Genomic DNA, 16,584 nt, shown 5'->3' with positions numbered 1-16,584 from the left:
TTGTTTTATTCTTCATTGATTCAAAGAGGGGATAGTAACCAAAATCCATCATTATTTGACCTTTAAATTGGAAAATAGTTAAAACCAGGTCAAAGTCACAGCACAAGATGTCCTGGATAACTGTTATTGTCAATTTTACCATTCCTTAATTAAGCACATAACCAGATTAATTACTGATCTGCAAAGATTGGCCTACATGCACCTACTTTGTGTCAGAAAATATGCTGTAATGTAATATGGTTTGTTCCTTTACATTAGAATTTGAAATCACCTCACTGGAACAGGAAATCACCTAATACACAGTGGGTAAGATGAATGCACAGACATTGACATGCACATATTAGTAATACAAAATAAAGAATGCACTTTACCCACAAATTTAATTGACATAGTCGGTAGTACTTTCAAGCATTGCGGCAGCATCATGTCATGGGTATGCATGTCACTGGCAGGTACTGTGGAGTTTGTCAGGATCAAAATCAATATGAAAGGAGCAAAGCCCAGGTAAAAAGTTAAAGGAAAACCCGCTTCAGTCTTCTGAAAGCCTAACCCTGGGATAGAATGTTATTTTTCAGCGGGACAATAAAAACAAAGGTTATGTGATAGACACCAGAATGGCTTTTCAAGAGGTGTTGAGTGTTAGTGAGTGATCCAGTCTCAGTCCTAACTTAAATTTGCTTGAAAATCAGAGACAAGGTTTCAATATTGCTGTTCATCAATGATTCCCAACCAGGTTTACTAAGCTTGAGCAATTTTTACAAAAACAATGGATTTACTGTATGTTGCCCTAACAGGTGATTCATTTGGATGTATTTGTTACTGTGTCTTACCTCTACAGACTGGAAGAGGGTTGCTCCACTGTCCATTCATCCTGCACTGGGCTCTTGATGAACCATGCAACAGATATCCTTTGCTGCAGGTGAAGTTTACCACATCGTTCAGGTTGAACTCGCTGCCGTTAGTTCGACCATTTGTTGGGTTTCCAGGGTGACCGCAGGTAATGGCTATGAAAACATTTGAGGTAGCCAAGGGAGAGCAAAAATAGTTTGGTAGAGATATTTAGGTAATAAGTAGGTAATGGGCCGAAGCATCGAATCTGCTTTAGTTTTTGAGGTGATCGATCTCTGGTGAGGGAGGAGCTGTTTTTTACATACTGTGTATATTTCTTTCTTCTGAACATTTCCATTTGTTATGGCAAATGGTTTTAAAAATACTTACTTTTATGTTCGCTAGCTGGACAGGCAAACACTGCCAAGTACTTAACAGTAAACCAATCAATACTCGTGTACTATCCAGGTACCATCTCTGTTGATCACGTCTGCCAATCATGTTTTCTGTACTTAAGGATAAGCTGTGAACATGAAATAATAATCTGTAGTTGTAAATACATTCTCAAACATGTAACTGATGAGTTGTAAACATGGAAAAAACGTGCATGTAAATGTTGCACGCTCAGACTTTTGGCACTGCTTTAGCGCCCTACCATGAGCAAACAGCGATTTGCAAGCCTGGAGAGAGAGCAGGAGTTCTTGGTGGTGGGACCTGTTTCTTCTAATAGACCAGTATACTCTACACTGGTTCGTTGGTGACAGCTCACATGGGCCGTGTTGTCTGTCAATCACGATGTGCTTAACCACGTTACGACTTGGGCAATGTCCAACAAAGAAGCCCAGCTGTTAGCTGTCATGGTGGGTAAGTTTAAATGTATTTATTTTATGGCTAGGTAGCAAGCTTTTTTCTTCTTTGTAATACGTTTTTGGAAGCTATTGTCCAAATTATTGTTATTAAGTGTTTGTAACTCGAACGTTGTAGTCTGATGCTAGCTACCAAAATCAATTAGGTAAAGTAATTTTGCAAACTCAATCGTTGTTAATAGTACAATAATTGATTGTCAGGAAATAGGCATCATCAACTTTCAGAAGGTAAGTAGGAAAGTTAGCCTAATCATTTAAACCACCTATATACTGTAAATTCACATTCACACTCCAACTGGCCTATGGCTGGGAAACTTCAGGAACTCCGATTTCAAGATTGAATACTGTTATGTAGACGAACAAGACTAGCTAGATTCTTTATAAACTGCTTGGGTGTACTAGCTACATCTCTCCTCATATTCGTGAGCTAACATAAATACTGTTTAACGCAAGCAGGTATGGTGTCTCCCAGGTGAGTAAAAAAGAACACACAACAATAATAATACATAGAGAACATAACAAATACAACTGTTTAAAATGGACGCTTATGACAAGTTGGAAAACAACTCTTACATTTTGATGCCGTTGACATCATGTGATTATTAATTATTGTTATTTTTTAAAGGGTGGATCAGCTTTAATATTGCAGATAGATTGTGGCTTCCATCAATGTAATTGTCTGCATAATTTCCAATCCCCCATATATTATTTTGTAAATATATAAAACATATACAGTTGAAGTCGGAGGTTTACATACACCTTAGATAAATACATTTAAACTCAGTTTTTCACAATTCCTGTCATTTAACCCTAGTAAAAATTCCCTGTCTTAGGTCAATTAGGATCACCACTTTATTTTAAGAATGCGAAATGTCAGAATAATAGTAGAGAGAATTATTGATTTCAGCTATTATTTCTTTCATCAAATTCCCAGTGGGTCAGAAGTTTACATACACTCAATTAGTATTTGGTAGCATTGCCTTTAAATTGCTTAACTTGGGTCCAACGTTTCGCGTAGCCTTCCAAAAGCATCCCAGAACAAGTTGGGTGAATTTTGGCCCATTGATCCTAACAGAGCTGGTGTAACTGAGTCAGGTTTGTAGGCCTCTTTGCTTGCACACTCTTTTTCAGATTCGCCCACAAATTTTCTACAGGGTTGAGGTCAGGGCTTTGTGATGGCCACTCCAATTGACTTTGTTGTCCTTAAGCCATTTTGCCACAACTTTGAAAGTATGCTTATGGTCATTGTCCATTTAGAAGACCAATTTGCGACCAAGCTTAAACTTCCTGACTGATGTCTTGAGATGTTCCTTCAATATATTCATCTCATTTTCCTTCCTCATGATGCCATGCATTTTGTGAAGTGCCCCAGTCCCTCCTGCAGCAAAGCACCTCCACAACATGATGCTGCCAATCCCGTTCTTCACGGTTGGGATGGTGTTCTTAGGCTTGCAAGCCTCCCCCTTTTTCCTCCAAACATAACCATGGTCATTATGGCCAAACAGTTCTATTTTTGTTTCATCAGACCAGAGGACATTTCTCCAAAAAGTACAATCTTTGTCCCCATGTACAGTTGCAAACCGTAGTGTGGCTTTTTATGGCGGTTTTGGAGCACTAGCTAGATATAGGACTTGTTGTACTGTGGATATAGATACTTTTGTGCCTGTTTCCTCCAGCATCTTCACAAGGTCCTTTGCTGTTGTTCTGGGATTTATTTGCACTTTTCGTATCAAAGTACGTTCCTCTCTAGGAGACAGAACGGGTCTCCTTCCTGTGCGGTATGACGGCTGCGTGGTCCCATGGTGTTTATACTTGCGTACTATTGTTTGTACAGATGAACGTGGTACCTTCAAGCATTTGGAAATTGCTCCCAAGGATGAATCTGACTTGTGGAAGTCTACAATTTTTTTTCTGAGGTCTTGGCTGATATCTTCTGATTTTCCCATGATGTCAAGCAAAGAGGCACTGAGTTTGAAGGTAGGCCTTGAAATACATCCACAGGTACAACTCCAATTGACTCAAATTATGTCAATTAGCCTACCAGAAGTTTCTAAAGCCATGACATCATTTTCTGGATTTTCCAAGCTGTTTAAAGGCACATTCAACTTAGTGTATGTAAACTTCTGACCCACTGGAATTGTAATACAGTGAATAAGTGAAATAATCTGTCTGGAAAAATGACTTGTGGCATGCACAAAGTAGATGTCCTAACCGACTTGCCAAAACTATAGTTGTTAACAAGCAATTTGTGGAGCGGTTGAAAAACAAGTTTTAATGACTCCAACGTAAGTGTATGTAAACTTCTGTCTTCAACTATATACAGTAACAATCAAAAGTTTGGAAGCACCTACTCATTCCAGGGTTTTTCTTTATTTTTACATTGTAGGATAATAGTGAAGAGATCAAAACTATGAAATAACACATATGGAATATATTTCAGATTCTTCAAAGTAGCCACCCTTTGCCTTGACAGCTTTGCACACTCTTGGCATTCTCTCATCCAGCTTCATGATGTAGTCACCTGGAATATATTTCAATTAACAGGTGTGCCTTGTTAAAAGTTAATTTGTGGAATTTCTTTCCTTCTTAATGCATTTGAGCCAATCAGTTGTGTTGTGACAAGGTAGAGGTGTTATACAGAAGGTAGCCCTATTTGGTAAAATACCAAGTCCATATTATGGCAAGAACAGCTCAAATAAGCAAAGAGAAACGACAGTCAATCATTACTTTAAAGACATAAAGGTCAGAAAATACGGAACATTTGAAGAACTTTGAAAGTTTCTTCAAATGCAGTCGCAAAAACCATCAAGCGATATGATGAAACTGGCTCGCATGAGGATCGCCACAGGAAAGGACGACCAAGAGTTACTTCTGCTGCAGAGGATAAGTTCATTAGAGTTACCAGCCTCAGAAATAGCAGCCCAAATAAATGCTTGAAAGAGTTCAAGTAACAGACATATCTCAGCCTCAACTGTTCAGGGGAGACTGTGTGAATCAAGCCATCATAGTCGAATTCCTGCAAAGAAACCACTACTAAAGGACACCAAGAAGAAGAGACTTGCTTGGGACAAGAAACCCGAGCAATGGACATTAGACTGGTGGAAATCTGTCCTTTGATCTGATGAGCCAAATTTGAGATTTTTGGTTCCAACCGCCGTGTCTTTGTAACACAGAGTAGGTGAACAGATGATCTCCGCTTGTGTGGTTCCCACTGTGAAGCATTAAGGATGAGTTGTGATGGTGTGGGGGTGCTTTGCTGGTGACACTGACAGTGATTTATTTAGAATTCAAGGCACTCTTAACCAGCATTTTTTTACCACAGCATTCTGCAGAGATACGCCATCCGATCTGGTTTGCACTTAGTGGGACTATCATTTGTTTTTCAACAGGACAATGACACAAAACACACCTACAGGCTGCGCAAGGGCTATTTGACAAAGAAGGAGAGTGATGGAGCGCTGCATCAGATGACCTGGTCTCCACAATTACCTGACCTCAACCCAATTGAGATGGTTTGGGATGAGTTGGACCGCAGAGTGAAGGAAAAGCAGCCAACAAGTGCTCAGCATATGTGGGGGAAAATGCATTTCAGGTGAAGCTGGTTGAGAGAATGCAAAGAGTGTTATAAATTGTCTTCAAGGCAAAGGGTGGCTATTTTGTACTATTTGTAGAACACTTTTTTGGTTATGACATGATTCCATAGGTGTTATTTCATAGTTTTGATGTCTTCACTATTATTCTACAATTGTCACGGCTTTCTTCCTAGGAAGGAGAGGCGGACCAAAACACAACGTGGTTATAGTTCATGGTTCTTTAATCAGAAAACTCAAACATGAACAAACTACAAAACAATAAACGTGAAAACCGTAACAGTCCTAACTGGTGCATAAAACACAAAGACAGGAAACAATCACCCACAAAATACCCAAAGAATCTGGCTGCCTAAATATGGTTCCCAATCAGAGACAACAATAAACACCTGCCTCTGATTGAGAACCAATCCAGGCAACCATAGACTTACCTAGAAACCTAAAATAACACAACCCCATAAATCTACAAAAAACCCTAGACAAGACAAAACACATAAATAATAAATGTAGAATAAAATACATAAATGTAGAATAAAATAAAGAAAAACCCTGGAATGAGTAGGTGTGTCCAAACTTTTGAATGGTACTGTATATATACACTACCATTCAAAAGTTTTGGGTCACTAAGAAATGCCCTCGTTTTTTTAAAAAAAAAGCACAATTTTGTCCATTAAAATAACATCAAATGGATCACACTCCTGTGTTCCAATGGCACATTGTGTTAGCTAATCCAAGTTTATCATTTTAAAAGGCTAATTGATCATCAGAAAACCCTTTTGCAATTATGTTAGCACAGCTGAAAACTTTTGTTCTGATTAAAGAAGCAACAAAAACTGGCCTTCCTTATATCAGTTGAGTATCTGGAGCATCAGCATTTGTGGGTTCGATTATAGGCGCAAAATGGCTAGAAACAAATACATTTCTTCTGAAACTCGTAAGGCTATTCCATGCGAGAAATTGCCAAGAAACTGAAGATCTCGTGCAACGCTGTGTACTACTACCTTCACAGAACAGCGCAAAACCGGCTCTATCCAGAACAGAAAGAGGAATGAGAGGCCGTTGTGCACAACTGAGCAAGAGGACAAGTACATTAGTGTCTAGTTTGAGAAACAGACACCTCACAAGTCCTCAACTGGCAGCTTAATTTAATAGTAACCGCAAAACACCAGTCTCTACGTCAACAGTGGAGAGCCGAATTCGGGATGCTGGCCTTCCAGGCAGAGTTCCTCTGTCCAGTGTCTGTGTTCTTTTGCCCATCTTAATATTTTCTTTAGATTGGCGTGTCTGAGATATGTTTTTTTTTCCAACTCTGCCTAGAAGACAAGCATCCCGGAGAGTCACCTCTACACTGTTGACATTGGGACTGGTGTTTTGCGGGTACTGTTTGAGGAGTTTCTACTTTCAGGTCTCTTCAGAGATGTTCGACCGAGTTCAAGTTCGGGCTCTGGCTGGGCCACTCAAGGACATTCAGAGACTTGTCCCAAAGCCACAACATGATGCTTCCACCACCATGCTTCACCGTAGGGATGGTGCCAGGATTCCTCCAGACGTGATGCTTGGCACGCCAAATAGTTCAGGCCAAAGAGTTTAATCTTGGGTTCATCAGACCATATAATCTTGTTTCTCATGGTCAGAGTCCTTTAAGTGTCTTTTGGCAAACTTCAAGTGGGCTGTCAGGTGCCTTTTACTGTGAGTGGCTCATATCTTGCCACTACCATAAAGCGAGGATTGGTGGAGTTCTGCAAAGATGGTTGTCCTTCTGGAAGGTTCTCCCATCTCCACAGAGGAACTCTGGCGCTTTGTCAGACTGACCATCAGGTTGTTGGTCATCTCCCTGACCAAGGATCACCCCCATTTCTCAGTTTAGCTGGGCAGCCAGCTCTAGGAATTGTCTTTATGGTTAAAAAACGTCTTCCATTTAAGAATGTTGGAGGCCACTGCATTCTTGGGGACCTCCAATGCTGCAGAAATGTGTTGGTACTCTTCCCCAGATCTGTGCCTCGACACAATCATATCTCGTAGCTCTACGGACAATTGCTCTGACATGCACTGTCAACTGTGGGACCTTATATTATATTTAGGTACCCTGTCACGGAGCTCTACGGACAATTATTTCGACCACATGGCTTGGTTTTTGCTCTGACATGCACTGTCAACTGTGGGACCCTACAGTATATAGACAGGTGTGTGCCTTTCCAAATCATGTTTAATTTTCCACAGGTGGACTCCAATCAAGTTGTAGAAACATCTCAAGGATGATCAATGGAAACAGGATGCACCTGAGCTCAATTTCGAGTCTCATAGCAAAGGATCTAAATATTTATGTAAATGTATTTTTATTTATTGAAAATAATGTATTTGCAAAATTGTCTAAACCTGTTTTTGCTTTGTCATTATGTACAGTAGATTGATGAGTAAAAAATTGTATTTAATCAATTTTAGAATAAGGCTGTAATGTTACAAAATGTGGAAGTCAAGGGGTCTAAAAACTTTCAGAATGCGCTGTATATATAAATTCCAGTCTTATTTTATCAAAAGCTATAAGGGCACAAGGCGAGCCCCAAATGCAGACACAGGAGGCAGATGGTTGAGCTCGGATATTTATTACACCAAAAGGGGTAGGCAAAAGGCAGGTCGGGGACAGGCGAGAGTTCATAAACCAGGTAAAAGTCCAAACAGTACCAGGGCATAGGCAGGCTCGAGGTCAGGACAGGCAGGGGTTCAGTGTACAGGTCAGAGTCCAAACAGTACCAGGGGATAGGCAAGCTCGAGGTTAGAACAGGTAGAATGGTCAAGCAGGCGGATTCGGCATCAGGACAGGCAAGGGTCAAAATCAGGAGGGCTAGGAAAAAACAGAGACTGGGAAAAATAGGAGCTAGGAGAAACGCTGGTGGACTTGGCAAAACAAGACAAACTGGCACAGAGAGACAGGAAACACAGGGATAAATACACTGGATACTAATGGGGAAAACAGGAGACACCTGGAGGTGGGTACAAACAGTCACCAAGACAGGTGAAACAGATCAGGGTGTGACAAAAGCCGTTTCAAAGTCATCTATGAATACCAGGCCTGGCGTGTGATTAACGAAGTTACTTCTTCAAACGATCAAGACAATTTGTATGGCATGCTGCATCCCCCTGGGCACAGACTGGTTGAATCAACATTGTTTCCACGTCATTTCAATGAAATTACATTGAACCAACATGGAAAACTGAAAACATTGAATTGAAGTCTGTGCCCAATGGAATATTTCAAGTGCACTCAAACAGATATTTATCTTATTTCATCACACATGTGAGGCTGCGTTTACATCTTATATAGAAACAGGCTATTGGCTGCCTTCATCACGTGGAGAATATACAGGAGTTCTGATTGGTCCCAAGTTCAGCTTTTTGGCAAATTTGCCTGAGAAGACAGTGTTGAAGTATACTTTTTATGAGAAAGTGTGAAAGAACTGAAGGTGACAACAAATGTTACAGTCATCATAAGAATGTTTTACTGTCATATAAAAAAATCAGCTCCTCCCTTGACAAGGATCAATCAGCTTCACGTTTTTAAGCTTCAGCCCACCACCTGAAGGTGGATAATTCCTGTACATCTCTGATTGTTAAGGGAGAATCGATAGGAACAATTAAAAAACAAAAGTTATTGCACTTACGAACACAAACAGGAGCTTGTCCAGACCATCTGTGGTCCTGTTGACAGATCCGAACCGATGTTCCAATAAGGCGAAAGCCCAGGTTGCACTGATAGACAACAGTGTCACGATAACTGGAGCCATCTCCACTGATATGACCATTGATGATTGGATCAGGGGAGTCACAGTGGCCAGCTAGAAGGGAGAATAAACCAAATATTTGCATAATATTTTCAGTTAGATAAAACATAAAATAGTCCAATATTAGTATGGATTGGCATGAAAAAGTATATTTGTTACGTAAACTTTCTTCTTATTCCCTAACACAGATCCTTTAAAATATTCTCATGACTGTAATAACCATTTGTCACTTTGACACATAAAAATACATACTGTAACACAGAAATGTATTTTATCCTTCCCTCCCCCAATAACGAATGTCTTTTTTGGGGGAAATGCCTCAATAATTTAATCTAATCAATAATCTAATTGATAGTAATGAGGGGTGGTATGTCTTCGTTTTTAACTGACATTTAGGAGTTGACTGCTGGGGTCGGATTAAATCTCATGGATAAAATTATCAATATAACATTTGGGATGCTGGTAATTGAAGAGAAATCATGACCTTCGAGAGTTTGAAACTGTAAACACAACTATACCCTGAGAAATCTTAATGTGTTTCTGGCATAATGATGTGAAAACCAAGATCAAAAACATGGGGACTCGTCCAGGATGATACAATTTTGGGGCTCGTCCGGGATGAGAAAAGAAAGAACTTAAACATTAGAAAACCATTTATACTATACCAAGACACTTTGTTTCCACTCCACTCCAGAGCCCGTTGGCCCCACATTCCCTCACGTGTGACCCAACCAGTGTGTAGCCCGTATTACACATGAAGATTGCTGTGGCGCCAAACGTAATCAGGGTTCCTATCTTGTTGCCATAGGGAGGAGAGGGGAGGTCCCCACACGAGATAACTGGAAGTGACACAGACAATCAGAGACTGGGTTATACTTGGTTGCACGCCACTGTGCCTGAGTGGAAACAAATTCCACAACGAGGAATGATTAGCGAATCATTTTGATCTAGTTCCTAGATATCCTGGATGAACGGTATGCCGAGTATTGTGTATTTGTTCTAGAACACTAAATGGGGAAGTGAAATGTGTCTTACAGCAGCTGATTGATTCAGCCCTAACAAATTACCTGTAAATATTACAATAATTTGAATATGCAACTACCTTATGTAAACACACATTGCTGGCCATTATGCCAACAGTCATTATAATGTATATTACCCCTCTTTCTGTTTTGTCATATCGTTCTAATGTATGCCACAGTGTGCTTGTTTGTTTGTCTACTAGATTCAAGTGGAATGACTAAAGAGGGTGAACTTTTGAGGAACTATGCAGAGCAGTGCCCTGCGGCTCACTGTGTGTATTCACCTTCTTTCAATTCAAATACAGTCTGGTTCACCACATGAATAAAAAGAGGCGCTAAACAGAGTATGTAAGTGCATTGGCTATACATACAAAGGCACTCATGGAATGATCAGAAAATATCAGGGGCTCCTAGACGCACCCAATCAAAGCCAAGGTCAATAAACCTTTGCATGTTGTGACGGCTCTGAATTTGTCTGAACTGTCTCAATGCTTCCCCTTTAATTCCCAATGAAATAGCCAGCATCAGCTGCGCAAAAGGGGGTTGTGATGGATGTGCGAATGAGGATGTGTTCAACCCTCAGTTCCGAAGCTTCTTTACTCCGTTTATTTTGTTGTATTTAAAAGTGTGCTTTGTAGCCTTGTCTCAAGTTTAACCGGGATCGGACCCACTCATTGCTTCCTTTGGACTACACATCTCATTTGCTCGCCTTCTTCGCGGCCTTTCTCTGCTGGAGATCTGTTGGCTGATTGGATTGTCTAACTGGCCGATTGACTACAGCTATTAGGCATATGGTATTTCCCGTGTTTTAGTGTGCTGTATACTGTGATGATTTATGTGGTCAGTTGTAGTTGAAAACTACTAAGATTTTATACTCTTTATGGTTGTGTGGTAAAAGAGTTTGACATTTTGATTGTATGATTGAGACTGGGTTTACGCTACACTTTATGAATGGACAAACATTGCGTGAATAAGGTCACTTGAGTTCACTGAACTCATTTACTGGGCTGGACTCTTTTAGGCCCTTTTAGGCCCGAGGAACGGGACTTTTCTTGAGGAACCAGAGCTAGTTGTTTGTTATATTGTTATGTGCGTGATCATTTATGTTGGTAATACAAGCCACGCAAAATAATACAATTGTTTTGAAGTTATTTCCAATGTTTTAAGGGTTTATGAACAGTGTATGTCCATCCTGACTTTTTTTGTCCTTTGTATTGGTGTAGACTTGACGGACCAGACGGGATTCATTCAATATTTTCCGTGGTAGGCACAACCTACGTACCTGGCACCCCTGCAAACAATAACCTCAAGTCAAAACCGTTACAATGTTCACCATGGCATGTAAACATATTAAATATTAAGTCCCCGCTAATCAGAATATTTATATTCTCCCTCTGACCTCTAATTAGCCGGACCGTATTTCCCTGATTACATCATCGCCACTACAGTTTATTGTTTACGCAGCACATCTATGCAGAGGAAATAGGGAGGGCTGTGATCAAAACAAATGATTGGACACTGCCTTGTGACTTCCCAGCTCCCACCCCAGATCCTGGAGATTATGAATGCATCAATCCGGAAATACATTGGGAGCCACAAAGAGGAAGGATTTTAGACGTGTTAACTGCCAGTGTGAACAACAGCTCTGGCCAGACAATGAAATTGCTCTCGGTAATTAGAACAAGGTACTATTAATACTCAAAATGTCAACTATTTTGTGCTCAATTCTTATGATAATTATTTCCTATTATTTTTCCATAACTCTAAGCAGTGCAGCCTGGTGGTAGATGTACAGTCTGTATCTTACTCTTGCAGGTAGACCTCTCCTGGATTCCAGCCCAGGTTCCATTAGCTAAGCACTTGATGGTCCTCCTGCCTCCCAGGTAGAAGCCAGGAGTGCAACTTAGCATTATCTGAGATCCAAATTCATTCAGTGACCCCGAGATCAGCCGCCACACCATGTGTTCTGAGAGCATGCTCTCAATGTAAGGGCACTGGATCGCTGTGGGGGGAGAGAGAACATGCCAGATTTAATAGAACACACTCAAAAAGCCAGACATGACAGAGAAACATTTCTCAATTTCCTTCTCCATATTTGCCGATGTAATATTCTAAAAGCCTTATGTACATTATCAATTTCTGTCCAGTATCTATTGTTAAAACTGAGAAATGCCAAAGCACTTTATGATATAAAACTATAAAATATAATGGGTATAAAAGTATTTTTTATATATACTGTATTCACATATATCACATTCATTGAGGTATTAAAATGTAATTTATACAGTCATGTCCCAAAATGACTCCAACATGATTGCTTCGTGTGTTTCTGGTAATGCAGGCCTGAGGGGGCGGGTTCATCCTACCATTTGTTTTTTGTGAGTGCCTAACTGCAAAAATCTACTCATTATTGCTCTCATCTCAGCCGTTACCTGCTCCACATTACTCTCTAAGGAGGACATTAATGAGACCTGCATTGACTGCAGTGGCTCAATGAGGTAGGGGAATTTATCATACTGTTGGCATAGAAACAAAGGTTATTTTTCTCACGTAAACAAAGAGGTGGGTGTGCAGCGTTGCTCCATGTCCCATTCTCTAGACAGACGGTGCTTGTGGGGAGACTTGTCTCCATCCTGTACCCTTCATTGCACTGGTAATTCACTTTGCTTCCGACTGTGTACTGGAAACCATGGAATGAACCATTGGCCGGAGACTCAGGGATTCCACAAGATAAAGCTGCCGATGGAAAGACATTAAAATATTAAAATGATACTCATCAAACGACGACCTCAGCTGCATGGATTACTCTCAGCACTTACAGAAAGGATGGCACAAAATTAGTAAACACTGTGGCCTCTTCTAATAAAAGGGTATAACGTGAAGTGTTCTGACTATAGTGGCATTATATCTCAAAGGCGATAAAGAGTAAGTAAGCAAAGTGTGTATGATCCAACTATTAGGGTACTATGGAAACTAGATATTTCCCTTGAAGATTGTGGCATTCATTTGCTTAAACACACATTTACCATTCAAATACCATGTTCAGAATACTGGGCAAATGGAACAATCAATCTCATCTAATCAAATTATAATTTACAATCAGGTTTAGTGAGAAACACAAACAGTTCTATTGTTTTGTACGCTACTTACACACCTGTAGTTTACCACAAATGAGGGGACACAGTACCTTTAAAGAGATTATTGCCTTGCATACTCGTAAACAGGCATGTACAGATACAACCCCCAGAAGTAATTAGCTCCAACTTATCCTCTATTCCTTTATGTAAATATACATCTCCTTTGCTTAAAGCAACAGGCTGTCACACGAATTAACATAATAGAAAAAGGGTCAGTTACATAACTGTCAATGACATACTTCTGAACAAAGTTTGTTAGAAGACTCATTATAATATATTTTCTAGCTACAGCATGATATTAGGAAATATTCATGAATTGTAGCTTGCTATGTTGAAGAGAAAGAGAAAAATAAATGGAGAAAGACAATGAGTCACAACTCCTCCAGATTTGTGCAGACACAAACACATCTCCACATTCTGACACGAGGGAACCCCCAGACATAAGATTAAAGTGAATCCCCCTCAAGTCAGTAAATGTCATCTGCAGCTCTGCATTACCTTGACATAGTGGAGCTGGGGCATCCCAATGATACAGCCCATTCCGATGCAACCGGCAGGTGGAATTTCTGGGGCCCACTAGCCTGTAGCCAGCATAACAATAGTACTGCAGCTTGCTTCCTGGACGCTCTCTTGTTCGATTAAGCACCCCTCCATTTCCAGGTGGGTCATTAATGCTACAATAAGGAGCTACATTGAAAAGAAAGAGCATTTTAAGTGTTTCTATATCATGCCACCATCTAAATGATTAACGATATGCTCTACATATACATTAGTACTTTATATTACATTACATTAGTATAACATGACATTACATAAGTTTTCTCCAGAATTCTCAAAATCCCCTGCTAAATTAAAACCATTAATCGGGCTAACTGGTTGAGTCTAGGTTCTGGGTGATTAGACCACATGTTAAAACTCCAGGCAGCATATCATTTTAATTTACTTTGATGAATGCCCAATGGACTGTTAAAGACGAAGGGAAAAAATCCCCTGGCTGGGTAAAGACTTCTTTACTCCCAAAGCAGTTTTGTAAAGATCAAGCAGAGGTGTATTACCCTGTCTGTGTTCAACATCCCTGCATTATTTAAAAAGCCTTTTACACAGTCTGACAGCACCGTGGTAGCCATTCTGAAGCATTCAGAAACCATCACTCATTCTGACACGTCAGGCCTCAATGCAATGTAACCATTTTTTACCCCGAATCATGCCTTTTTTCTCCACTGCACAAGGGATGGCAAATTGAAAAAATAGGGAAACGTGGAAACAAACTGGAATAATAACCAGCACAGTGGCTGGAATGGCAAAAGGATTGACTAAAATGAATACAGAGCAGAAAAGTGACAGAAAAGGCAGAGGGAGAGAAAAGAAATGGAAAGTAATCATGGCCACTGGGCTTTGTGAGCTATATATCATGTTTGGTCATTGGTGGAAATGTCTGTTTGAGTCACTGGACATGGCAGTTATTCAGCCAAATTCATTATGGGATCTTTGACCTCTATTATGGAGGACTTGCAAAAGGATCCCTGCAGGTATACATGTCTGGGCCCAGCCTAATGAGAGCTAACTTGGAAAAGTCTGACTTCCTCACACTCTTTGACCTAAATTGGATCCAAAGCAACTGCCTCAGAGGACAGAGAATGGTCTGTAATAATAATAATCTTCTCTGACACCCATACAATAGCAAAAGGCTATGGTGCTTTTCCCCTATTTTGAATGTGCTGTTGTTCAAATGTTTCAGAATTCGTAAAATCAAATCAAATTGGATTTGTCACGTGTGCTGAATACAACAGGTGTAGACGTAACTGTGAAATGCTTGCTTACGAGCCCTTTCCAACGATGCAGAGTAAAACGATTATAATTAAAAATAACACAAAAGGAATAAAATGCACAAGAATGGAGCTATAAACAGAGAGTACCAGTACCAGATCAATGTGCAGAGGTATGAGGTATTTGAAGTAGATACTGTATGTACATGAATGCAGGGTAAAGTGACTAGGCATCAGAATAGATAATAATAAGAGTAAAATAAAGAACTGAGTAGCAGCAGCAGATTAGGAGTGTAAAAGTGTGTGTGTGTGTGTGTGTTTAAATGTGTTTGTGTTGTGTCGGTATGCGCGTGTGTGTGTTTGTATTGTCGGTATATGTTTGTCTTCTGTTGAATCTGACAATTAATCTTAATGGTTGAACAGTCGTCTCAAATAAAACTGTGAAGGACCTCGGCGTTACTCTGGACCCTGATCTCTCTTTTGAAGAACATCTCAAGACCATTTCAAGGACAGCTTTTTTCCATCTACGTAACATTGCAAAAATTAGAAACTTTCTGTCCAAAAATGATGCAGAAAAATTTATCCATGCTTTTGTCACTTCTAGGTTGGACTACTGCAATGCTCTACTTTCCGGCTACCCGGATAAAGCACTAAATAAACTTCAGTTAGTGCTAAATATGGCTGCTAGAATCCTGACTAGAACCAAAAAATTTGATCATATTACTCCAGTGCTAGCCTCCCTACACTGGCTTCCTGTCAAAGCAAGGGCTGATTTCAAGGTTTTACTGCTAACCTACAAAGCATTACATGGGCTTGCTCCTACATATCTCTCTGATTTGGTCCTGCCGTACATACCTACACGTACGCTACGGTCACAAGACGCAGGCCTCCTAATTGTCCCTAGAATTTCTAAGCAAACAGCTGGAGGCAGGGCTTTCTCCTATAGAGCTCAATTTTTATGGAACAGTCTGCCTACCCATGTCAGAGACGCAAACTTGGTCTCAACCTTTAAGTCTTTACTGAAGACTCATATCTTCAGTGGGTCATATGATTGAGTGTAGTCTGGCCCAGGAGTGGGAAGGTGAACGGAAAGGCTCTGGAGCAACAAACCGCCCTTGCTGTCTCTGCCTGGCCGGTTCCCCTCTTTCCACTGGGATTCTCTGCCTCTAACCCTATTACAGGGGCTGAATCACTGGCTTACTGGGCCTCTCTCATGCCGTCCCTGGAAGGGGTGCGTCACCTGAGTGGGTTGATTCACTGATGTGGTCATCCTGTCTGGGTTGGCGCCCCCCCTTGGGTTGTGCCATGGCGGAGATCTTTGTGGGCTATACTCAGCCTTGTCTCAGGATGGTAAGTTGGTGGTTGAAGATATCCCTCTAGTGGTGTGGGGGCTGTGCTTTGGCAAAGTGGGTGGGATTATATCCTTCCTGTTTGGCCCTGTCCGGGGGTGTCCTCGGATGGGGCCACAGTGTCTCCTGACCCCTCCTGTCTCAGCCTCCAGTATTTATGCTGCAGTAGTTTGTGTCGGGGGGCTAGGGTCAGTTTGTTATATCTGGAGTACTTCTCCTGTCCTAATCGGTGTCCTGTGTGAATCTA

At 40.7% G+C, this 16,584-nt stretch overlaps 1 protein-coding gene across 1 annotated transcript in view; it reads right to left on the bottom strand.

The window, feature by feature from the left end:
- LOC110502713 (CUB and sushi domain-containing protein 1) overlaps positions 1-16,584 on the bottom strand; it is a 500,827-nt gene that overhangs the window by 39,573 nt on the left and 444,670 nt on the right. The window contains exons 49-54 of the mRNA XM_090217249.1: positions 13,721-13,909; positions 12,636-12,821; positions 11,893-12,087; positions 9,729-9,902; positions 8,944-9,117; positions 831-1,004 (exon numbers count right to left, since the gene is read on the bottom strand). Coding sequence (XP_090073375.1) covers positions 831-1,004; positions 8,944-9,117; positions 9,729-9,902; positions 11,893-12,087; positions 12,636-12,821; positions 13,721-13,909 — 1,092 coding nt within the window. The remainder of the gene's footprint in view (positions 1-830; positions 1,005-8,943; positions 9,118-9,728; positions 9,903-11,892; positions 12,088-12,635; positions 12,822-13,720; positions 13,910-16,584) is intronic.

This window comes from Oncorhynchus mykiss, chromosome 23 (genome assembly GCF_057628025.1).
Source record: "Oncorhynchus mykiss isolate SJ-2025 chromosome 23, ASM5762802v1, whole genome shotgun sequence".
NCBI classification, from domain to species: Eukaryota; Metazoa; Chordata; class Actinopteri; order Salmoniformes; family Salmonidae; genus Oncorhynchus; species Oncorhynchus mykiss.
The sequence above is the reverse complement of the archived record's forward strand: the minus strand, read 5'-3'. Positions and strand labels throughout refer to the sequence as shown.